We start from the raw sequence: 25,639 nt of genomic DNA on the forward strand, positions 1-25,639 counted from the left end.
TGTCTCCTTCTCCAGTCCTCATACATTCTATGCAGAAAGGACCATGGAAAGGGGAAGAAAATAATCCTACAACTTTCTGCACAAACAGAGTTAGACAAAGTCAGGCTAAAAAGTAATGTCACAGAGCAGAATTGCTGTCTGATTATAGGGAGGGTGGATTCTGCTTGCTGCATATCTATCCTGACCACAACTACTATCCCAAGAATTTATACTACTTTACATTTTCATCATTGTATTTGTGTCCTACAATAGCACTAATTTCATAACAGTTTTATATTCTCAGAAGATTGAATTATCAGAACTTAATTAAATATGTTGTTATATTTTATCACCTAAGTTCCTTGAAGGATTTGATGGGTATTTTAGTTTTTTCATAAAGGTTATTGATAAAATATGTGATTAAGAATCAGTTACCTATTTAAACAACTAAAAATCGAAATAATTTATCAAAAATTTAGTGTTCCTTCAGATTTTACAACATAATATAGAAGACATTAATTATATTTAAGCATTTATCTTCTCAAGACAATAAAAAGAGGGAAGGAATCTCCACAGAGGTCAGGCTCATCAGTGTAATTTTAAAAATCACAATTGAATGCACAACTATATATACATTTCAGGATTTTACTTGACGTTAGAAAGACTTATTTTTGGAAACACTTCATTTTTTATTTTTTTTTATTTATTTTTTTTACACTTCATTTTTTAAATGACAATGGGGACTCTAGAGTAGAAGCATAACTCACTAAGGAGAGAAGCTTCCAGATGTCATGCTTATAAGAGGCACTATTCTTTGTATATGCTAAAAATCCTATTTTTAAATGCTGAATGTAGGAATGAGTGCAATATATGTGTTACATGCTGATGCATTTAGCATGCTAGTGAAGTCAGTGTTTTAAATGCAGTCCACAGGAACCAAACTCCGTGGAACCCAAATGAATGGCAAACTCTATGATAGAATTCTGTTGACATTGGCATTTCTCAAATCTTTGTGAATACTCTTAGAACTGACCAAGCTATAAAGATCAGAAACATTTGAGAATAATATGCGGTAAACACCATGCAGTGATTCAGAAGGCATAGATTCTAGTCTTTTGTCACATATTTGATTGATTTTTTAAAAACTTTTTATAGCCTTTGACCTGTTTGTTTTCAAATTAAAGGGGTGAGAGAAAGCCAAAAATAGATCTTTTCAGGACCTGTGTTGCTGCTATCCCTCGACTGCTTCCCGATGGGATGTCAAAACTTGAACTTATTGACTTGCTGGCGAGGTAAGTGAGAACTTTCGTGGGTGTATTTGATTAAATTGATCATAATCCTTTGTCATGATTCCTGAAAGAAAGAAGAAAGAAAGAAAGAAAGAAAGAAAGAAAGAAAGAAAGAAAGAAAGAAAGAAAATTGAATGATTATTAAAAACTGACAGATATTTACTAAATGAGGCATTATTGTCAGAACTACAGATAGGCAAGGAGGAATAAAAAATGTTTTTTGTTTTTGTTCCCAATGTTTTGGGGGCTTAAAATCCAATATAGAAGCAAATACATAAGCACATAAGGTAATTAACAATGTGAGGTCTGAAATTGTGCAGATTAATGGCACAAAAAGTGTGATACATGTGAGTTTAGTGGATAGGGGAATTAATTACTGGGGACTGAGGAAGTCAGCCAATCAGTGTCCTTGGAGAAGGTGGAAGTTGAAACAGGACTCAGGAAGGAAGAGTGACATGAGCAAAGTCACAGAGGTGGGGCCAGGAAATGAGGACGTAAGTCTGCCTGGAGAAGAGTTCATTTAGGGTCTGATTCCCATTCTGATACCCACAGACCTCCAGGGGGCCAAGAAGGTACATTATGGGGATCCTTAGCTAATTTTACTGCTTCGGAAAGCTGCCAAAAGTCATATTTATCACCTTCCCAACATTGTCCATGAGAATGCACCGTTCAACTAGAACCTCAAGTTAATTTGCTTTGAGCAAAATGAGGTCATTTTAGTGAAATGTGTTGTTTTTCTCGTGTTGATCTGAAGTTCTAGTTGACAGTTACATGTGTCTTTAATTAAAAATCAAAAGTGACATTACTTAAAAGCAATTTAGAATATGAAATCATTAGAAACATGGGGTGCATGAAGGAAGTGGAATGAGGAAGAACAAAATCATCCTTAATTATTTGAATTTTAAAAAAAGAAAGAAAATGAAATTTAGAAAGCCAATGATAAGACCTAGAAATAAGACTGGAGAGGTAGATTTTCAGCTAATCTATACTATTAGCTGAGACATTTGGACCGATGGAGTTTTAAGCGAGTGAGTAATGTGATAAAAAATATTTTAGGCTGGTTAATCTGATAATGGTGGAATAGAAGAGAGCCCAGAGAAGGATAATAAATATTAACGCTGACTGAAAAATATATTACGCATGACTTGTTTACCCATATTTGCTAGCCCTCGGAGAGGGCTATATCCATCAATATTCAAATGAAATAACCCAAGCCCTCGTCCCACATGACTGCAGACCACCAAGGCTGCCCCACAGCTTCAGAGTATCTCTGAGGAGCATCATGCTCCTGGTTATTGTGGTCATCATACCTTCTGCTCTGGACGGCCAGTTGAAAGTCCCATTGATCACTCCCTGAGATCAGTTAGTATCATTTGCAGCCTCCTGTCCTCCAACCATAAACACAGCTGTCCGTTTCCTTCTGCCAGTCATCACTAGCACAGGCTAGTGCTGGATTGTGAGGTTGACCATGACTTTGAAAACCATGGTTTCAAACCCTGTTGCTCTCTGACCAAAACCATCCAGCCTACAGCTGGGTTTGGTCACTGCTACCTGGAACCTCTTCTTTCCTGTAATCAGCAACCTACATTCTGTGGATACTTCTTCTTTCTGCCATTCCATGTTTGGGATGTATTTTAAGAAGATGATAAAGTTTTTTTTTTTTTTTCTTTTTTTTTTTTTTCTTTTTTTTTTTGATGATAAAGTTTTTAAAAAATTGCAGCCTAGACTTTTGCTGCAGCCTAACGACCAGAATGTGAGGGAAGAGAAAATTCACTGGAAGTGGGGAAGGAGCAGAAAAAAGGGAAATGTAAGCCTGAGTCACAATGGGGCTTCCAGCTCTGGGTGAGAAGATCTAAAGAGGAACAAGGGGTAGATTCCCAAAGAATAAGAAACATGGTGCTTTGGGAGTGGGGGAAGCTACAGGAGGCTAAGATACCATAATATTGAGTCTCCCAAGATGCTGGCTAAGACAGAGTAAGGAAATGTTGAGAGGCAGATGCCAGGTGTGAAGGGTACCCAGAAATGTAAGAATGAGCAGCCCGTTGATGTGCAGGGATAGCAGTGGAGGGGGTGGGTAAATAGGAGTCAAGTGTGCACAGGGGAGAGGTTGCTGAGTAAAGAAGCTAGATGTGGCCATCAGAAATTAAGAGACAGCAGACCTCTCCTCATGACCTGTGAGCCACTAGGTAACGAGAGAGAGAGAGAGTACCATCTGAGAGATTTGGAGGAAATGCCAAAAAATGAGAATGAAATGGAACTCTTTGGAAATCCTAAATTTTGCATCTCTGCCTTTGCCATTTTGCCAGCCATGTGATCTAGACAAATTATTTAATCAGACTTTTCTCCTTGATAAAATTAGAATAATACTGCCTATCTCATAAGACTATTGAGAAGGCTACATGTGCACTTTCATAGGTGCGCACTTTGGTTAATCCCAGGGAAAATATGTCAGCAGGGAAAAAAGCAGTTATCCATTAAACTGAAGTAGAAAGAAAGTTCCCTGATGTCAGTGAAATTCTAATTGGTGATGGTGATGTGCACTAGGCCTTTGAAATACTAAGTTTTTTAAATGTCATGTAGCATTCAGGTACAATCTCAGATGCTATTTCACTGTGACTCTGTGTATAAGACTCTTCCTCTGGAATTACTCTGATCACCAAATCCAGTGATGCCTGGATCTGTAGACCATGGTGCCAGGCATGCCAGAAGGGATTCTGTTAGACATGGTTGGAATGTCAATGCTATTTATGGTGCATCGTGTTTATTATTATGTACATTCTTACAGAGCTCAAAGCAATGGTTACTGTTTTTATGAGGGGAAAGAGTAAATAAACATTCTTCAGAGTTCAAGGCTTAAAAATCAAGAAGATGACTGTATACTTATATGGGAAGCCAGTGAAGAGGCCTTTTCCATAAAAACCTCCAAAAAAAGCTGGAGGCTATTCTCAAGAGAAAGATAATGGAGTACTCGACCTACATACTGGGTCCTGTTGACCTCTCAGATCTCCTTGAGGTCAGAGAACAAAATGAAGAAATTCAACAGCAATAAATGTGGTTTTCAAATCTAAGTTACCTTATTCCCCCATAGTCCATTCACATATGGACTGAGTCGACTCCTGAGACAATATACAGTCTAGTCTAAGAGATATGAGACATTTTTGTTCAGATGTCTCTTGGTTCCATCCATGGTATATTGTCACTGGAGAAAACTTGCTTTTATTTCCTTTTTTTTTAGATTTTATTTGAAAGAGAGAAGAGACAGCGAGCTTGAGCAGGGGCAGAGGGAGAGGGAGAGGGAGAAGCAGACTCCCCGGTGATGTGGGGCTCAATCCCAAGACCCTGGCATCATGACCTAATCTGAAGGCAGATGCTTAACTGACTGAGCCACCCAGGCGCCCCACAGTTTTCTTTATAACTGGCAAAATAAGACCAACATTCATGCCAGGTCATGCCCCCCCCCCCAGCTCAGTTCCTGAATAAGGAGTTTCAAGGATATATCCCACTTGACTGTCCCCAAGGCCCCTTCCTGACATTTCGGGTAATGGCTAAATATCACAGACACTCTAACTTCAGACTTCTGTTAGTATGTTTAGCAAGATAGTGTTATATGGAATGAACTGGCAAACTCCTCTGTCCAAGCTACTACATTTCTGATTTTATGTGTATTGCTCAGCCCACTTCTAATGGCCGAGGATGGGGAATCTTTCTACTCAGACTTCACGGAAGTTACACAGGTGATCCTGGTATCATGGCAAGATCCCTGGGGAGGATTTCCTTCCTGCTCTCACAGAGCCTACCCTTTCCCAGTTGTCTGGGTGCTCCTGAGATTCTCCACATAGGAGGGAGCTTACTCGTGTCCTTGGCCATAGGCATCATTTTTCTCTTACTGTCCTCCCAAATGTTTCCTGCTCTGTCTGTTGACTACAGGAAGGACCTTTCCCCTCAACAGTCTAGAGGCTCCTGTCCTCTGTCACTTCCCACAGGGCTACATATGCTGTTCAGTGTCAGGCCTCCCCTCTGAACAATTTGTTGTAAGGTTGCGAGAATCAAATAATGTATATAAATCACTTCACATAGTGCCTAGGACACCATAAGCTCTCAGCAAATGTTAGTTATTGTTTTCAAGCATCTTTACATTTGAATAACAGATTATGCCATGATGTACAATGCGTTTTCATGCACATTATGTTAAGAAAGCTGGGCACATATTTATTCCTATTTCCAAGAAGGTGATTTGAACTTCAGAAAAGCAAAATCAAAAAATAAAAAAATAAAAAATAAAAGTAAATAAAGTCGGTTGCTCAGATGTACAGAATTTTCCTGAAGCCAAATGGCAATGACAAATGTCATTGGTTTGAGGCAGATAAATACTTTATATGCAGTGTCTCCTTTTAATTTGTGGCAATTTATGAGCTAAGGCATACACAATTCCATGATCTTCTGGGGTATCTGAAAAATATCTGTTGTTTACCATTTACCATTCACTTTTCGGTATATATCTGTATAGTGGAAGGTGGCTGTTTACTTTGAGTAGCTAACTGAGAACTATAGTCTCAACTGCATATATTACCTCAATAAACCACTTAATTACCTTAATTTTAATTTATTTTATTTTAATCGAAATGCAGTTCAGAACACTGTACATAGATGGAAGTTCATTCTTTCATACCTGCATAGAAGACATTCCAACCACTTCTGGTGAACTATTCCAAAGGCTAGCCATCCACCTGTCAGTAGATCCCTCCTTTTGAAAACCATTGTCTCCTGGGCTTGATTTTAAAACTGTGTTTGCTGCCCTTGACGATGTTATAGGGCAGTGGGTTCCCATATCTTCCTAATACCCTTTGTTTATTCTGCCATAGTTAGAAGAGGCTGTTTCTCCTAATGGATCTTTTTCTTCTGGATGTAGTTTTTGAATTTGAAGTCACTCCCTTCTGATTTGTGTACCTGCCCACAGCAAAAATTACTCAAGAGTACTAAACTGATCCCATGTTAATCTGAAGCTCATCTTTATGAAAGTATTTTCCTCTAAAAGCCATTTGTCTAATCTGACCAACCAAGAAGGTGGCCTTGCTAAATTCTGGTTATTCCCCCTTTTAACACAAATCCTTACTTATTCAATAAGAATTTGTGGAAATAGCACATGCCCTTATGATCATGCAACTCACCCCCTCTAGATCACTGAAAACAGGGCCTCCAGAACCCTCTGCACTGGCATGTTACCATCATTTAATATTTATCGGGTACCTGTCCTTCCTGTCCTAAAGGTGGTTCATCATCTATAGAAACTTATTCTCTAAAACATTCAGAACCACAGATTGATATAAATATAATACATAGAAATAATGAACTTAAGATGAGAAGATGACTTCAAGTGTTTTTTTTTTATAAACTAGTGGTTTTTTGTTTTATTTTTTTAAATAAACTAGTGTTTTTTAAACCTGCAAAATGACTCAGTGGTGCTTATAGAGCAATGTCTCCTCCCAAATGGGTGGACTTCAGTCCCTTTCCCCAGTTGCAACTCAGATTTTGTGTGTTATGTAGTAGAGTTATACTTAAAGGTTTGGGGGGAAAAAATAGAGCTGCCAATTGAAACACAAAGAAAGCTTGTAAATTTCTGCCATAGACAGTCCTTCATTGGAAGCCCAGGGTAAAGATCTCTACATTTTCCTTTCACAACTGTGACCCCTGTAAGAACTCTAGACTTAGTGGCTAAAGTCTAACCTGAAAAAATCAGCTTAGATCTTCCTTCTCAGCATCTTTGTTGAACATCACTTGCTTTTGGAACAGAAAATATATTTTCCCTGACTTGATATGTATCTGCTCATTAGAGAGCTTTTTGCCTGGTTTATATTGTCAAATGTGGACCAATTAGTGTGCTTTATGCTTTAGAGAAGAAGAAAGGTATTTGCTTTTCAAGTTTTAAAATCATGTTTATTCAAAAACAGAGGACTATACCAGACTTGTTTAATGCAGCAAACTGGCTTAAGAGTTAGAAGTCTTGGGCTGGAATCCTGCACTTTGAGCAAGTTCCTACACCAGTCTGGATCCCAGTGTTTTCTTCCCTTCGTTGAGGATAATACCTGCCCTGTTTGTGGGGGCCCCCAGTGACTCAGCCATTTTCTTCTCTGACATTGAACGCCTCCAGGCTGCTGAGTGCTGGAAATTCTATCTCTTCAGTACCTTTCAATTGTCTCCCTTTCTATTTCTCCTCTGCCTTGGGTCACCCCCCAACTCCATTTGTTGCCTAAGTCACTGCAGTGACCTCCTAGCTTGTCTCTGCCCCAAATCTGGTTGCTTCTCCAAGGCATCCTCCATATTCCTGCCTATTTTTTTTTCGGATGTGAATCTAATCATGTTATTTCCCTTACAACTTTCAAGATACTGTTCATTTTTTTCCCCACAGAAATAGTTATCAATTACTGAGTGCTACACACTCAGTGTGGTGCTACACATTGTATGCTGGTCAACTTCATGAACCTCACAAGTTTATGCAATGCAAGTACACTTATTGTCCTCATTTTCCAAATGAGGCTCTGAGACTTTAGAGCCATTGATTGACTAGCACGAGATCACATAGGTAAGTTAGTGACAGAGGCAAGACACTGATATGGGCATTCTGATTCCAGAGCACATACCCTTAACTACTTCCCCACTGTTTTGCCTCCAGGGTGGCCCACAGACACTTCCCCGAGCTGCCCCTGCTTCCTCTCCAGCACCATCTCACCCCTCATTTCTGCAAGCACCTCACCCAATAGACATGCCGTACTGAACTCCATATCTGAAGGGTTGTGTGTCTGAATTTCAGGAGAGTCTCAAAAATATTTGTTTCTTAAATAAAATGAATCCAAATGAATAAAAGAATCTATAAAACATGACATTAACTGTGATGGCTCATACCAATGTCAAGATTTAATATTACTATAGTATTCTAGGTTATGATACCAATACCCTGGTATTCTTCAGTTGACTTGAGTTTTCTCCACCTTGACACTGTCTACATTTTGGTCTAGATAATTCTTTGTTGTAGGGAAGTTGTCCTGTGCATTTTAGGATGTTTAACCACATCAGTAGGTTCTACCTACTAGAGAGATGCCAGTAGCACTGTCTGAGTTGTGGCAATCAATAATGTCTCAAATATCCCTTGGTGGGACAAAACCAATTACAGACCATTGATCTAACCCTTAATTCACTGAACTTCTGGGTGAGTCCCTTAGATTCTTTGCTTCTCAGTTTTCCTGTCCTTAAAAGTGATAGGGTGTGATACTAATTTATTCTGTAGTCAACATTGTATTAAAAAGTATTCAGATATAGCAGAATGTCAGGTAATATTTTAGATTCAATCCTGAAAGAGAAAAAAGGACATTAGTGAAAAACAGGTGAAATCTCAATAAAATCTATAGTTTACTTAATAGCATTGCACCCAGGTTAATTCCTTAGCTCTGATAAAGCCACCCTGGTTGTATAAGGTGTCAACATTAGGGAAGCTGAATGAAGACTAGACCAGAGGGTGATCCATTTTTGAGACCCAAATAAAAACAGAGAGCTATATTTGTTCCATCACAGATCTAGAAGAAAAGTTAATAAAGGCTTTTATTGTCTTTTACTCATTTCACAGGCTCTCTATTCATATGGACGATGAGCTGCGACATATTGCACAAAATTCCCTTCAGGGTTTACTTGTTGACTTCTCAGACTGGAGGGAAGATGTACTGTTTGGTTTTACCAACTTCCTACTCCGGGAAGTCAATGATATGCATCATACGCTCCTTGATTCATCCCTGAAGTTACTGCTCCAGCTGCTCACCCAATGGAAACTGGTCATACAAACTCATGGAAAAGCCTATGAACAAGCCAACAAGATCAGAAATTCAGAGGTGATTCTCGCACTCTTCCCACCAATGTATATTCCCTAATATCATGTATGTATAAATAAGTTGCAGCTCGGAGAACCTTTGGAGTTCTTACTTCCAGCCGCCTAGGAACTTTCTCCCTGATGGTGGCCCTTAATTTTTCCATCTTGTATAAATTGTGACCAAGAAACTCAGGGTTGCTATGTCATCAGGTTAGATTTGTCATCATTCAAAAGGCCACTCAGGGAATAGAAATTGCTTTTTTCAGAGAGTTATGATTATAAATCCCTAAGAACAGGTGATTATAAACATGGATATAGAGCTGGGTATGGATATGCATATCGAACTGGATGTGGACATGCATATCTAAAAGTTAGTAACCCACCAGTTTTTTTGTTGTTTTCCTAGCCCATTGATTGCATTGTCCAATATCCACAGAACAGAAAATGCAGACTTAGGATTTTTTTTTATTCCTACCCACCTCAGTCCTAAATGCTAAAATTTGAAGAGCAGGTTATGGAGAAGTGTTGTCAGAGGAGGGCAGTGGTGACTTGACACTGGCAATGAGCAGATGGAGAAAGGGCCTGGCAGAGGAAGAGCACCAGTGAGAGTTTGAGGCACGTGGAGGCTCAGGGAAGTACAACAGCACTGAGGAGATAGCCAGGATCCCAGATTCTAGATCATTCCTCTTTCCTTGGATTGTACACATGCTAAAGGCTAATAGGTGGAAAAACAAGAGTTATGTGTGCTCCTCAAAGGAAAACTGAAATGGATGTGGAATCTGCCATGTTGTCCAGCTTGCTTTTATTTTAGGCCCACTTGGTTGTGGCTTGGGAACTTTCAGAACCCATCTCATAAATGTACACACACCTAGGTTAAAATCGAACTCAAGAAACAAGGAAGCAAGTGTGATTAGAAAGGAAATGTTTGAAAATTCAATTGTATGGTATCCAAAAGTCCATAGGGAATCTGAGTCAAAACACATTAGGCCACTTCGGCTAAATTTATGGTGTAATCTCAAGTAGTATATGGATGGAAGCAGTTTTGTTCTTACCAATATTAATAGCCTTTGAAAGTTATTTCTTATCAGAGGTAGCAGATGGTTGATGGTATTCCAGAGTAACAATTAATCTAACAAAAAAAAGGGTTCTGTGGTATGTCATGAATAATTATGAATTTAGAGTTGTGTCTGGTTGTAAGCCATTGCAATTAATTTTAATATCATGAGGTCACCATGCTCAAAGATGCACATATGAGTAGTTTCTTCTTTCACTGTTATTTTTCTAAATATCAAATGTGCTCTTATTGCCCAACAGCTAATTGCAAATGGCTCCAGCCACAGAATCCAGTCAGAACGAGGCCCCCACTGCAGTGTTCTTCACGCTGTGGAAGGCTTTGCTCTGGTTTTACTCTGCAGTTTCCAGGTGGCCACACGCAAACTGTCCGTTTTAATACTCAAGGAAATTCGAGCTTTATTTGTTGCCCTGGGTCAGCCCGAGGTATGGATTATCCTTCTGAATTTTCTAATTCACTTCTTTCTTTGAAGTTGAGATTAAAACATGTAAATAAGGCATTGCTATTTTTATATACTTTCATATCACACATGATGTCAAAAAATAACTTTTGATTCACCATGAGTTTTTGATTATGAAATAGCACTGTTGATCTTCAAAAGATAATTCATAAATTCTAAGAGCAATAGGAAAGACCATTCTTGATTCTCTAAGAGATGGTCCTTTGTTAAGAAGTGAAGAATTTTAAGATTAAGCTGTAGGTCATTTTCCTGAATAATGTTCAGCATATATCAAATTAAGAAGACATTATTACATTTCTATTAAAGAGTGAACTTGAGAAAATAATGACTTTCATTTAAATGATCTAGGTATCAAACAGTCTGGCTAACTGAAATTTGTTTAATGTCAATAATTTTAAAATGGCATCACAAGAAAATATGTCCCCTTGAGACAGGAGAAGTAAGCCAATTATTAGACATGATCGGCCAGCTAACCTCCATGCTTGGTCAAGTGCTGTCTGCCATGTTCAGATGTTAAGGCTCATCACCTGCCAGTACAGGTGGCTGAATCAAAGTGGCCTAAGTTGATGAAAGAAGGACTAGTTCTTTATGTCACATACTTCTTTAGAAAAATGCTACTTTCCATGTTCCTGTTTTAAATCACTGAATTTGGTTTTCTGATCCACAAAATGGTCATCGTCTTTATCAAATATTTTCTAATTCATCACAGTCCTTTTCTGTTCACTTTTCTTCAGGTAGCTTTGTAATATATTTTAGGACATCTGTAGTATCTGGTAAATGGATGTCTAAGACATGCTGTATTTTGACAAACTTCCATTAAGTCTCTATGATAGGAATGATAATAATTACTAAGATTGTGTTAAGAACATTTTTCCTATGTTGCTCTCTTCCACCAACCACAACTTTGTTTTTGTATAATTTTTTTATTGAGGTATCACTTACATACAACATTATATTAGTTTCAGGGTATGACATAATAAGTCTATAGTTGTTTACACTGTGAAATGATCCCCACCATAAGTCTAGTTAACACACCCATCACCATACAGAGTTATAGAACTATTTTCTTGTAATGAAAACTTCTAAGATCTGCTCTCTTAGCACCTTTAAAATATGCAGTATGGTATTATCACTGAAAGTCACCAAGCTGCATCCCTGTGGCTTATTTATTCTGTAGATGGAAATTTACTTCTTTTACCAAATAGCTATACACAACAGTATACCACAGAATACACAGGTACCAACTGTCAGTCTCCAGTGCATTTTCTTTGAAACTAAAATTCAATCACAGTCAACAATTTATCACTTATTGTAGCAGACCAGTGACTTAAGTTAGTACCATTTTGTGGTCTGACAAGCCATATTCTTGTGGTGTTTCCATTCCTTAAAATTGATGACAACATGAACACTCCAATAGATGATGTATGGCACTGATGTTTAAATCCTGCTATATGTGTGCAACTTTTTGAAATTCAAGTCCATGTTTTTTCAATACAACATGAAATTGGGGCTCTAACCATCTTCCACTGAAAATTGAAAGACTAAACTCAGAATCACAGGGTATTTTATCTACTGCCATTCACCATCTCGGCACTCACTTTTCTGTGAGAAAACCCTTATCACTATCTTGCAAGCTATTCTGCTTCATGTACTGAACAAGGGCAATTGGGTGGGTGGGAAGGATTCATTTCCCCATGGAGAGTAACTGCCCACCCTTTGTACAGGACGATGACAGGCCTATGATTGATGTCATGGATCAGCTAAGTTCTTCCATTCTTGAAAGTTTCATTCATGTAGCAGTTTCAGATTCGGTAAGTACACATTTGATCCTGATTCCCAATTGTTCTTCAGTGTAAGCTCTGAACCTGTCTGAAAAAGAGCAAAAAAAAAACTATGTGGAAGAATTCTCGGGGGTTCACGTCTGATTCATAAACTGACACAACAGTGCTTGTGAAAACAAGACAAGCTTTTCATATACTAGCTTAGAAAACATTCAGATAAAGTTCAAACAAAATTTGAGCCTTAGGAATATAGATAATATTTTGCAAACTACAATTTCAAGAAGAATTGCTCAGGATTCTTTAAGAAAATTAATTATTTATCATGCCTGACATCATTATGTAACTTATACATGGTGCTTTACAGTTTACAGTGTGCTTTCACATTTATTTTTTTTTTTGACCCTCTTAAATACTGAAACTCAAAAATATTAAGGGGCAGGACCATAGTCACACAGACAAGTTTAGGGCATGGGTTTGACCCTAGTTGGAGTCTGAACCTAGGACACCTTTATGTGCCATACAAATACATTCTCCCTTTTTAGAGAGCATCTTGGCAACTTTCAATTTCCTGAACAAACAGAAGAGAAATTGAAACTGATATTAATTATCTGATTTTCTAAAAAATCAGTATAGTGCAGTAAGGGGACCTGGGTTAATTTCAGCTTACTAGCTAAAAAGAGGCAGTGCATGTTCGCAGTACCCACATTGCTGTTGCCCTTTGTATATTCTTGTCAAATAACTATAAATGAATATCAACATATCTGACAAATAGCTATAAAAGGAGACAAAGCTTTTTTGTGGTCTTTCTCTGAGACTGAGCACAGATTCCTACCTTTAGTGGCCTTGTTCTTGCTTATGATCGTAGTAATGATGATCATTACTCAAACTGTTAAGCCAGGCAATGCAGACTTTCATAGTGATATTGCCTAGTCCTACTTCTTTTAGAACTTCAGTTTCCTTTCACATGGCATGGAAGTCTAGTTAAATTGTTTAGTATATAGATCTTAGTTGTCTGCAGGTTATATTCATGTGATTTTGGTCTGTTTATCAGAATCAAAATCTTGAGCCCAGGGTAACTAGATCAGCAATGCTGTACTTAAGAAGATACAAAGGAAAGGGAGAAGTGGAATGTGCCTGCTTTGTGCCAGGTGTTTCTACATTCCTCATCTCACACAATTCATCTAAAGATTAGGTGATATTAGCATTATAATTCCCAAGCCATAAATTAACATCTCCCAAACAGAAACTCTGGGATGGTCTGTGCTCTTCTCAGATCATGAGCTTTGGATGGAGGCTGTGTTGGAATCTCCTCTCTGGCTCTGAAGCTCCAGCTGTGCCCCCTTACACCCATTAACCATTGTGATCACTAGTGATGCACATTTACTCACAGGAATCTGGAGACCCAACAGATAAAATGGATGGTTTTAACTGCCTGACTGTCATAAAAGCAATTGTCTCTCCTGGCACAACTGCTAGATTATTTGAAACTTGACCTTCCCTAAACTTTGATATTCTGGACTTAAAAGACAATGACACATACAAACTTATGGGAGATATAGATCAAAAAAGTTTTAGTATGTATTTTTGTTTTGGCTTGATATCACAGGACAAGAACAAGTAGGTCTCTTACCTCAAAAATCATCAGTGAAATGCCCTTCATGAAAGGGATTGCATTTTGACATCTCCCTAAGTCAAAGGGAATGTATTCTAGTCCAGGTAAAAGTAAATATGATTATGGCTTTAAAAAGCGCAGGATGCTAATTACAGGAATAAAAACACATTTATGAATCTCAGAAGTTAATAGCTTTTAAGAATTTTAAATGGCAAATCCAGAGTCGGGTTTAATTTAACTAAGACCATATATTTTTTGACAACTATTTAAGGAGCAGCTTTGGTGTACTAATGCACAGTGCTATGTGTCATTAATGAAATATGATGCATGTCCTTAAACTCTGTACTTCAGCTGCTTGCAGTCTAGCATAGGAAACAACAGTGGCTACAAACCAACATCCTATGTGGTAGGTGTGGGAAGGGTGTTTCAGATTCAAAGCTTGGCCCATTAAAAAAAATAATAATAAAATAAAAAAATAAAAAAATAAAAAAATAAAAAAAAAATAAAAAAAAAAAAAACAAAGCTTGGCCCATTGCAGAGGTGGTCGAAAAAAGCAGTATGGACAAAGGGGCATTTAGGCTGAGCCATGATGTGGATACAATTTACAGTTCATCATCAATTCATTGCCTACTTCTTGCACCTGCAGGCAACATTACCACTGACCCACAGTGTGGATCTGCAGTGGTTGGTGGAGTGGAACGCAGTCCTGGTCAATAGCCATTACGACGTAAAGAGTCCTTCCCATGTCTGGATCTTCGCTCAGTCTGTCAAAGACCCCTGGGTCCTCTGCCTCTTCAGTTTCCTGCGGCAGGAGAACTTGCCCAAACACTGCCCCACAGCCCTCAGCTACGCCTGGCCATACGCCTTCACTCGGCTCCAGTCTATCATGCCCCTGGTAGACCCCAAGTAAGGGAAACTGTCTTCCTCTGTTTTGTTTTATCATTTGCCCTCTTACATTTTCATTTTATCTAAAAGATGGGCATATTATAATCCTCTCTAGTCTTTGTATTTCCTAATACAGAAATCTGAACATTGAGTGAAAACAGGTCAAAAGTTCTTATCTAGAGCTAGTTGGGTTTTTTTTTGTTTTTAATTAATAATCCTGGATGCCTGGGTGGCTCAGTGGTTGAGCATCTGCCTTCAGCTCAGGTTATGATCCCTGGATCCTGGGATCAAGTCCCACATCGGACTCCCCTCAGGGAGCCTGCTTCTCTCTCTGCCTGTGTCTCAGCCCATCTCTCTTTGTCTCTCAGAAATAAATAAAACCTTAAAAATAATTATAATAATAATACAGATGATTGAGTATAGAATGTCAGACCATTACTGGTGAAAATAGTCTTAAAATTATATTCAACTTCCCATGTAGTAGAGGCATTCCTGTCCAGACGGTTCTTAACAGCATAGGCAACCCTTGGCAGACAATTGTTCAACTCTATCTGAGCACTTCCTAGGATCTTAATTTAATACATGATGTTTAAAGTCCAGCACTTACTTCTTGTTTTCAACTCTGTATTTCTAGTAGCCCAATCAATGCCAAGAAAACCAGCACTGCCGGCAGCGGAGACAATTATGTTACATTATGGAGAAATTACCTTATTCTTTGTTTTGGAGTTGCAAAACCCAGCATTATGAGCCCGGGACACTTAAGAGCTTCCACTCCAGAAATAATGGCGACCACACCTGATGGTACAGTGAGCTACGATAACAAGGTGACGTGACATGCTTCAGAAGAATTATTCTGTAAGGTTTTTTTTTAGCTTGTTTGTCTAGAGTTCACAGTGCACATGGCACTGTGCCTGCCATCTGGAGTATATGGGATCAGATTTTCATCCTACACATTTCTAAATTCCATTGAGTGTTGATGTGCATAATTTATTATTCCTCCCTGACACGTGGAGAACTGAAGATAAAGAGAAGTTAAGAAACTTACTTGAGATGATAGAGGGACTTCTATTTATTAGCACCCTGAGGTTTGATTTCTGCTCTACATACCACATTTTGCTCACTCCTCACCAAGCATTTGCCTTTAAACCATGCTTTGATTAAATGATCTTGTTAAGAATGGTTTTGTAAAAAAAAAAAAAAAAAAAAGAATGGTTTTGTAGACATAATTGTTTTTGTTTTTAAAGAAAACTGTTATAATAAAAATATTCTTTAGAATTTTTTGGTTCTGGGTAAAAAATTACATTCATTGTGCTGTTTTAAAATTTATGTCTGTCTGGTTTTTTTTTTTTTTTTCTTTCTGAAATGATGGCAGTGCTTTGGGATGTGGTTTGGTACTTTGAAACTGTTAAAATGGAATCATCATTTGATTAAAGGAAGCATCAGTTATCATGTTACCTCTTTTTCACTTTTAATCAACTTGTTTCAGGCCATAGGCACCCCATCGGTGGGAGTTCTGTTAAAGCAGTTGGTGCCTTTGATGAGACTAGAGGGCATTGAGATCACAGAGTCCTTAGTTTTAGGATTTGGAAGAACAAATTCCCTTGTTTTCAGGTACAGTAGTCTCAATGAGTTCTTCTAAATTCATTCTGCTGCTGCTTTCATAGTTCCTATTTTTAACTCGAGTTTGAGTTTGCATGTGGGCATGTGCCTGAGGAATTAATAGGTTTCATGCCATTTCCTTTGTGACTGCATTGTGTGTGACCTGCATGGAGCAAGCATTCCTCACAATTGCCTTGGCTTTTCCCCTTTGATTTTATGTCTCAGATTTTATCTCGTGTGCAAGCTTATTTTAGAGAAGTATCAATGAAGATAATTCAGCATCCATCGCTAGTTAGCCAAACTGTTCAGACACTTCACTGTCAAAACAATGAGGTCTGCTCATCAGCCATTTGTGCAACAGGCTCTCAAAGGCTAAGCATTGAGAGAACTCTTTCAAGAGTCTTCTGTTACACTGGCCAATCTTTTTAGAAGGTGCTTTATCTTCCCTCATAGAACCATCGTATCTCACTTTCTGTATTCCTTACTCATTTCACGCCTTTAATCAAATAACCATTCCATCTGAGGCAGTGTCAAAGCCTTTTGAAAGAGCCATCATAAAGTGTTAGTTTGGACTGCCTCTGATGACTTCAGCTAAGCGATGAAAGCCTATAAGCTAAAGTAAAATCCTGACGTTTTTTATGTAGATAGAAAAGGGAAGGCTCCAAGTATCTGTGAGAAATCCTAGTCAAAGAAGAAAGATTAATGAGACACTTTAGAGGCCATTGAAAAATAATCTGCCATTATTTATGTGTAGAGTCAGATTTTATTTTTATAAAAAGCAATTGTGAGTTCTGATACTTGAGTCCCAGTTAACCAGTGTTTTACTACTTATTGCTTAACTAGTTAAGACAATGAATCATATAGATATACTACAGGAAGATAAGAAAAACAATTCCTGGAATTACCTAACATTCTTTCCCAAGGACATAAGCTCTTGTACATCTCATCCTCTCAATATTCCTAGGGGAGGGTAAGATTATTTTATTTTCTAGCCATGTGGGTCTGGAAAGCTTAAGGTCTCTGGGTATCAGTTCCTTTGCCTGTAAAATTGTTATAATAAATACAAATAAAGTGTATCTAATCAAAAAATAAAAACTGTTATAATTATAGAATCTCTCTTAAGAGAGATTTCCTGAGAGGATTAAATGTAAAAATAGATGTAGCAAATATTCAGTAAATGGTTGTTATTGGAGGAGATCATTAATATTATTTCCATTCCTTTGATGAAGAAACTCTAGTATCTGTGTTAGAGAAATCTGAAATGGAATGCAAGTTTTCTGTCTCAGCACAGCATGCCATGAAATTTACCTTCCTAACTTTGTATTTCCCTGGAAGGATGATGTCTAATAGTACAAAGCATCCTGTCAGAATATTGCAAGGTGTTCAGGCATAAAGTAGGCTGTAGACAGAATATCTAGCAGCAGGCTAGAGCTCATAATTTTGTCTTCTTGACATAGAAGTTCCTAAAATATTTCCAAAAGAAGGCATATAACTAAATTAGCAGATATAAAGCTGAGAACTAGAGATAATGGGGACAGGTGAAAGATAGATAAATGGATGGATGGATGGATGGATGGATGGACTGATGATCAAACTTTTGTTTTTACTTCACTAGAGAAAAGATTTTGATGAAAACCTTATTATTGTAATACTTGCTATAATTTGCATTTATCACATAGTTTAAATAATGGTTTTATTTTGAACCTCCAAAAAGACTTCACTGTAAAATCAACTATTAGTTCACGGAGCACAGATCCCAAAAGTAATGCCATGGCAATTGCATGGTCTCTTTTGCTCTAATTAGACTGAAAATGTCATCCGTGAGGGGCTCCATTTTGTTTATCTCCATCCCCACTGCCTGTAGTAAAGTGTTTTGATTTTAATAATCACTTGCAAAATATTGTTTAACTGTTTAGAGAGGGTTTTTTGCCGTAGAGGTCTCCAGAACAGGAAATTAAAATCAAGTCAACAAATATGTATTGAACCAAAATTATATACGTAACACTGGGATGAGAACCAATAATACAAAGCATAGGCCAATACCTAGTTCCATCTCACCATGTGACTGAGACATAGAAAGGCCAGGGCAGATTTTGAAGTCAAAAGCAAAGGGAGAAAAGCACATGATTTAGGATTGAATGGATGTATTTGGTAACAAACTCGGTGTCAGTAATAAGGAATTTTAAATGCTGACCTTTTTCCTCCATAGAGAATTGGTAGAAGAACTTCATCCATTAATGAAAGAAGCTCTGGAACGAAGACCAGAGGTAAGATCTTTAATTAATACTTAATGCCTCAGTTTATTTGGACAATGGTATAAATTTAGATTACACTTAATGGTTTCCCCTAAAAAAAATATACAAGCAGCCAACGTGCTTTTAACAGTGAATCTTAATATTTTAACTTTTGTTATTTTTATTATTGTTCAGCATTTATTTAGAGTAATATGGTTCCTTTTTAAAAGATTTTGTTCCAAACTCATGAAGGCAAAACAACCTCAATAGTCATATGTATATAAAAATACTACATTCTTTTGCAGGAGGTTTGAGTTGATTGAATTTTGGTTTTTAGCTTATTTGCTTATTTTTTACAAGGAGTTGGATGGTCACGAATAGTATTTGTTTCATCTAGCATAGGAAGACTTTTCCTCAACATTATCTTCCCTGAAGTGAACTCTGAAAAGGACAAACTTATGATGTAGCAGGATACAAAAATAAAGAATAAGATGGAAAAAGAAGCTTTCCATATAGCAGATAAGCTGCAAGAAGTAGCAGAATTTTAGCAGTGTGACTTGCAAGACCAGAACTGGTGGTATTCTTCATGTCCACTATCCCTTTCTGCTGTTTCAGGGACTTTGTCTTTCAGTAGATGCCAGGAGCACCTAGGAAATGAGGCCGTTTAGTTAGTTCTCCATATTGCCACCTTGTAAATATTTACTGACCTACTTAGGATCTGTTTCCTTTATAGCCTGTAATAGCAAGCGTTTTCTCTAAGGATTTGGAAGAAGGAAAGATGGCTTTGTCTTTTACATATAGGGAATTGAAAATAGCTAGATGATGCTTTTCTTTCATACAGTTTCCCAAAGCAAAGTTAATATTGTTTTGCCCACATGCATAAGTGGTGTTACCTCTTTCCACACAGAACAAAAAACGCCGAGAACGGCGGGACTTGTTAAGGCTACAACTACTTCGAATTTTTGAGCTTTTGGCTGATGCAGGTGTCATAAGTGACAGGTAGGATGAAAATTCTAATGAGTTCATCTCTCCTCACCAAATTGTCCCTTTTGTCTCTCTTTCTCCCTGTATTTCTTTCTTCCTTGCTTGCTTTCTTACTTTCACATCTTTTTCAATATGTTACCTTTAACTTTACTCAGGAAAGTCAAAAAAGGCTTCTTCTTGCTGTTTTTTTATATTCTATTTATACTGCCCATGGGTCAAGAACAAAGTTAGCACATGAATTCTGACAATGAATCTTATTTTCCATGAAGCATGTACTCCTTTGACATGAAGACTAATCATCTAAAAGCTTAATCTCTTTCTTTTTTCTTTTTTTTTTTATTCCAGCACAAATGGAGCCTTAGAACGGGATACTTTAGCTCTTGGAGCTTTGTTCTTAGAATATGTGGACCTGACCCGCATGCTTCTAGAAGCTGAAAATGACAAAGAAGTAGAAATTCTTAAAGATATCCGGGCACATTTTAGTGCAATGGTCGCCAACTTGATTCAGTGCGTTCCAGGTACAGTGATGCGTCATTTCAAAGTAACTTCCTTGCTTGAAAAACCGTTTGTGTTCCTCATTGCTGTGCTTTCCTCCTTCATCCTGCTGGCCTCCATTCAGGGTGGGGTCTGGGATGGGGTTGTTCATTTATTTTGAAATACTTGGGGATAGACATGAGAACAGATTGTGGTTATTCAGTGCAGAGTTGGAAAGGGAACAATAGGAATTAAATTTGATTTTGTGCTTATTCCATTATTTTTTTTAAGACTTTGAGAGAGAGATAGTGAAAGAAAGAGAACATGAGCAGGGAGGCAGAGGAGAAACAGGCTCCCTGCTGAGCAGGGTGTCTAATATGGGGCTGGATCCCAGGACCCTGAGATCATGACCTGAGCTGACACTCATGACACTTAACTAACTGGGCCACCCAGGTGCCCCGATCCCATTATTTCTATTCTTTGTTTGGGTTCCCATCTGAAAATAAATCTATGCAATTTCTGTAGGAAGGAAGTAATTCAGGGGGAGCATTCACAGAGGCTTCATTTCTTCCTTCTCATTGTGCTCATCTGTGAACATGTGATCCAACCCCTCAGTAGTCCTCCTTTTGACTATCCAAAGCAACACATTCTATAGAATTATATTCAGCTCAGTAAATTATATTCTTGAGAGTTGGGTTTTTTTCATAGTGCAAATGGGTATGAAACCCTTTCATCTAATAAAAGCATAAAGAATAAAAATAGCTGACCAGTTTGGTGTAAAAATTAATTACTGTAATTAAAAGTGTTGACACAATTACAAAAGGCTACAATGCAACTGGTTCTACTTTTTCATTATTTCTGTGTTGCAAAACCTTCTTCTTTCCAATCCTCCTCCTCTTGGATGACCCTAAGTTAGGATTTGAGTTGACTTCTTCAGTTAAAGTATGTTTGCTTAGAATAGAAGTCTATACATTATATTTCACAGTACTTCTAAAGACGGATAGCAGCAGTTGAGAGAACGTTTGCTATGTGAGCAGCAGTTGCGTGGGAGGTGTTGCAGTTTTCCTAGACACTGATTAGAAAGCAGTATCTGTGAATCCACTTTTTCTCTCTGCTTCCCACTCTGGACAAGGTGCCATTGATTGCAGCATGAGGAGAGGACTATACACTTAAAGAGAAAATTAGGCTTGGCTCCTTAAATACTTGTTTCATTACCTAAAGAAAACTTGAATTAGGAAATAAAATTACTCCTTTCTTCAAAATGTATGAATCACATATAATAGTGACATAAACTGTATTCACTATACTTTTCAGTCTAGTAGACTTTTAACTCTGTGTTTTTCTCTCTAGTTCACCACCGAAGATTCCTGTTTCCCCAGCAGAGCCTGAGGCATCATCTTTTCATCTTATTTAGCCAGTGGGCAGGCCCTTTCAGCATTATGTTTACTCCTCTGGATCGCTACAGTGATAGAAATCATCAGATTACAAGATACCAGTATTGTGCATTAAAGGTAGGGCATCTTTGTCTCAGGGAATGACTTTTCTCAGACCAATGGTCTCTCCTTAAATTAACATTTCCTTAAGCTGACAACCTTGCCTTAAATAAAGTCAAAATAACTAATATGATATGATAAAATATACCTGCATATGCAACAAACACACTCACCTATAAATACATAAGCTGATTTTTTAAATTCTAAAACATACACACAACAACATAGATAGATGGCTGTGTATAAATATGTAAATATTCCAGTTGGGCTCTCTGTTTCAAAATACAAAACTTTTCCAAGCTCTTACTTTTATTGAGTGCATGAGAACCACACAATTCTACTTATTTACCCTGTAAGTAACTGCCTTGTCAGTTAACTTACAACCTGAAAGATATGTATGTTACCTCAAGTGCAGAGCCTAGCAAGAGCCACATTCTCTTTTTAGGCTCCTATTTTAGAAGACTCCCAAAAATAAATTTCCACACTACTAGGACTGTTCAAATTTTTCACAAGCATGATTCCTTATAGCCTCATTACCTTGAAAAAACTGTGTATCAGCTCTGTCATATATACTGGAAGTTTGCTGACTCTCTAGATGACTTTGCCTCAATGGAGCTGATTTAAACCATGGCCCTCATAGTCATTTTAACCTACTAATTACAAAATTAATCAAGATCACCCCTTCTCTTACATTCCCTTCCTCTCTTCCTCCAAGTAATAAAAGTCTATATTCTTAATTTTTTTCTTTGACTAAGAATCATAATTATCTATTTCCATATTTTCCGTGGTTTGTCAATTTAGTACATTAGTCAAATATTTGTCATCAAAGCAAAATTTGAAAAGCTATATTTACCTGACAAGCAGAACTTATTCACTTGAATTCACTGAAGGTAAATTTTAAGTCCTGTGAAATGGTAATTTTGTTGTATCTTACTCTTTCATCACAAAGATTTGTCATAATCATAAAATTTTATGTCCATGGAGTTAAATTTTTATGGTTTTTAATTCTTCTTTAAAAATCCAGAATTGAGAATCATCCTTCTTCTTGAATCTAACAAGGAATAATTTAAAATCTTGTGAAAAAACTGCTTTAGTAGATCCTCATCATTTATAAATCTGGTACTTGTGTTTCAGGAAGTCAGTTGCATGTTATTAGATCATTACAGGTTTCATTCCTATGTTTGGTTGTTTTGTTATCAGGCAATGTCAGCAGTATTGTGCTGTGGCCCCGTGTTTGACAACGTGGGCCTTTCTCCAGATGGCTACCTGTATAAGTGGCTTGACAATATTCTGGCTTGTCAAGATTTACGAGTAAGTACTAACCAAAAATACGTTGTTTTTAATTTTTTTTTATTTATTTATGATAGTCACACAGAGAGAATGAGAGAGGCAGAGACACAGGCAGAGGGAGAAGCAGGCTCCACGCACCGGGAGCCTGACGTGGGATTCGATCCCAGGTCTCCAGAATCGCACCCTGGGCCAAAGGCAGGCGCTAAACCACTGCGCCACCCAGGGATCCCAAATACATTGTTTTTAAATGTCTAGGGTGTTCTGCCTTGTTCAGGTTACTAAGGTGCACAAGCATTGTTCACAACATAATCTTCACACATCAACCACAGAAGTATAGGTTTTGTGTTGCCCATCTTACACTGGTGCATCAAGATAAAAAACACAACCTATTCACAAAGTTGACCACTAACCAGCCTGAAAGCAAGTCTCCACAAAGGTCATAGGATTGAAATGATATAGACTATTTTCTCTAATCACAAGGACAATAAGCTAATAATCAATAATAAGATAATTAAGAAATGCTCTTCTAGATAACTAGTGAGTCAAAGAACAAGTAGCAATAGAAACTGAAAATTATTTTCACCTGAAGAATAACAAAAATACTATATTCTAACCTGGTAGGCTGTAAATAAAGTCTTAGAATGAAATGTATAGCCTTAAGTATATATACTAGAAAAAAAAAAGGTTGATTTTTTTTTGGGGGGGTATTCACATAATTCACATAATTCACATTAATTCAATAAACACTAAGACTTCTTTAGGTCTTCCATTTTAGGACTATTGTAGAAAGCCAATTTTGAGATTTCTAGGCAATGAAAATTTAACACATGAAAGGTACTTGCCATTACTGATCATATTTCTAAAAAATGGTATTAAATTCAGGTTAGAAGTGGAGATTGTTCTGTAACTGCCCACATATATGAAGGATTCAATTGAAGCAAATGGGAGAGGATATGAATAGGATTAGACTTGAAAATAAATTTTTATACAAATTGTAGTGATAATTATGAGGAAATACCGGGGGAAAAAAGGTTGATAATTAATGACCTAAGTGTCCATCTCAAGAAGTTATAAAAAGAATAGCATATCAAACTGGAAAAAAAAAATGAAGGGAATTATGGAGATGAAAGAGAAAAAATTAATAAAGATGATCATTTAAGCCAAAAGTTAAATTTGTGAAGACTAATTAAATTAAGTCATGGCAAGTCTGATCAAGAAAGAGAGAAGACATATGTCACCAACATCAGAAATATAAAGGGGACATCCCTACAAATGGTAGATATTAAAAATAAAAGAGAACATATGAACATGTTAGTGTCAATAAACCTGAAAATTTATATAAATGGACAGATTCCTAAAAAAACACAGCCCAAGAAGAAAAGAAAATCTGAATAGTCATCAAAGTGATAAAGAAATTTTATCTGTAATTAAATATTCCCACAAGGAAAACTTTAGGACCAGACGTCTTTACTGATGAATTTAACATTTAAGGAACAAATTGCATCAATTTTATTATTATTAAAAAGATGAACAATGTCAGTGAGGAAATAGAGCAATAGGAATTCTCACACAAAGCTACAGAGGGTAGAAATCAGAATAATTACCTTGGAAAACTGATTGCATCATACTCAGATATATATTTCATAAAACATATGTCCAGTATGTACAACATCAGACACATACAAAATTGTTCACAGCAGTGTTACGAAGTCAAAAGCTGGGAACAACCCAGATGTTCATCAGTATAGAATGAATACATTGTGAAATAATCATTTATCAGAATGCAACAGAGAAACTGAATGAACATAGATGACTGTCAAACATGAGTTGTATGAAAGATAACAGACACAAAATTATATGCTATATGATGCCATTGCATAGAGTTTTAAAACAGCCCAAACTAACCAATGGTGGTGGAAGTCAGGATAATGGTTCCTTTTGAAAAGGAGAGAGAGACAAGTGATAGGACAGTACGTAAGGCTGGCTTCAGTGGTACTGGTAATCTGGTGTTCACACTGGTGTGTTCAGTTATAGTAACTCATCACTTGTGAATTGTATACTATGTATCTTACACTTCAATATAAAGTTTCTAAAGCTAAATAAAAACTTGCTGATTTTCTTTCAAGTCAGAACTAACTTTTTAATGAAATGTTATTTTTAAGTCCTTTGTAATAGTATCATTAGCTTTTATCTGCTGCTAATTACTTAAGCCTGTGGGAAACTAGGCTGATGATGTTTGACCATCCAACTAGAATATTGCTTCTATCTTAGCCCATACCCTGTAGCAAAAATTAATTAATTAATTAAGAAAAAAAAGAGCCAGAATCTTTCCTTCTCCACCTGGTTGCACCTGGCAAAAGAAGGAAAGAGGAGACAGGAAGATGTTAAATCCCTGAAGGGAATATCTCCTGGACAAATGTGACCATCCAGTATTTGACAGTAGCTTCAGGAAATGTCAGTAAAGGATCCTATTAATTCTATCTAGTATGATGATCATTTCATATGAGAGTCTCTTATCAAGAAGGATTTATTGATACTACATTTCTTTTTAAAACATTGCCAGCTAAGCTTAGTAATCAAGTTGCATAAACATATTCTGATTTTTTTTCCTCAAACACTTGCATACATAAAG

General features: G+C 37.1%; 1 protein-coding gene and 1 long non-coding RNA gene across 12 annotated transcripts in view; one reads left to right on the forward strand and one right to left on the reverse strand.

Annotated features, from left to right (window-relative positions):
- The window catches only part of FRY (FRY microtubule binding protein), a 434,668-nt gene that overhangs the window by 303,123 nt on the left and 105,906 nt on the right, over nucleotides 1-25,639 (forward strand). For all 11 annotated transcript variants that reach the window (XM_041766014.1, XM_041766015.1, XM_041766017.1 and 8 more), the window contains 12 exons: nucleotides 1,164-1,271; nucleotides 8,887-9,145; nucleotides 10,438-10,620; nucleotides 12,380-12,466; nucleotides 14,695-14,954; nucleotides 15,568-15,757; nucleotides 16,420-16,544; nucleotides 18,742-18,799; nucleotides 19,674-19,765; nucleotides 20,096-20,268; nucleotides 21,575-21,735; nucleotides 22,918-23,028. In XM_041766014.1, the coding sequence (XP_041621948.1) occupies nucleotides 1,164-1,271; nucleotides 8,887-9,145; nucleotides 10,438-10,620; nucleotides 12,380-12,466; nucleotides 14,695-14,954; nucleotides 15,568-15,757; nucleotides 16,420-16,544; nucleotides 18,742-18,799; nucleotides 19,674-19,765; nucleotides 20,096-20,268; nucleotides 21,575-21,735; nucleotides 22,918-23,028 (1,807 nt within the window). The remainder of the gene's footprint in view (nucleotides 1-1,163; nucleotides 1,272-8,886; nucleotides 9,146-10,437; nucleotides 10,621-12,379; nucleotides 12,467-14,694; nucleotides 14,955-15,567; nucleotides 15,758-16,419; nucleotides 16,545-18,741; nucleotides 18,800-19,673; nucleotides 19,766-20,095; nucleotides 20,269-21,574; nucleotides 21,736-22,917; nucleotides 23,029-25,639) is intronic.
- LOC121497033 overlaps nucleotides 11,880-25,639 on the reverse strand; it is a 54,023-nt gene continuing 40,263 nt past the window's right edge. The window contains exon 4 of the long non-coding RNA XR_005989386.1: nucleotides 11,880-12,524. This is a non-coding gene — a long non-coding RNA (uncharacterized LOC121497033). The remainder of the gene's footprint in view (nucleotides 12,525-25,639) is intronic.

Source organism: Vulpes lagopus, chromosome 8 (genome assembly GCF_018345385.1).
Source record: "Vulpes lagopus strain Blue_001 chromosome 8, ASM1834538v1, whole genome shotgun sequence".
Lineage (NCBI taxonomy): Eukaryota > Metazoa > Chordata > Mammalia > Carnivora > Canidae > Vulpes > Vulpes lagopus.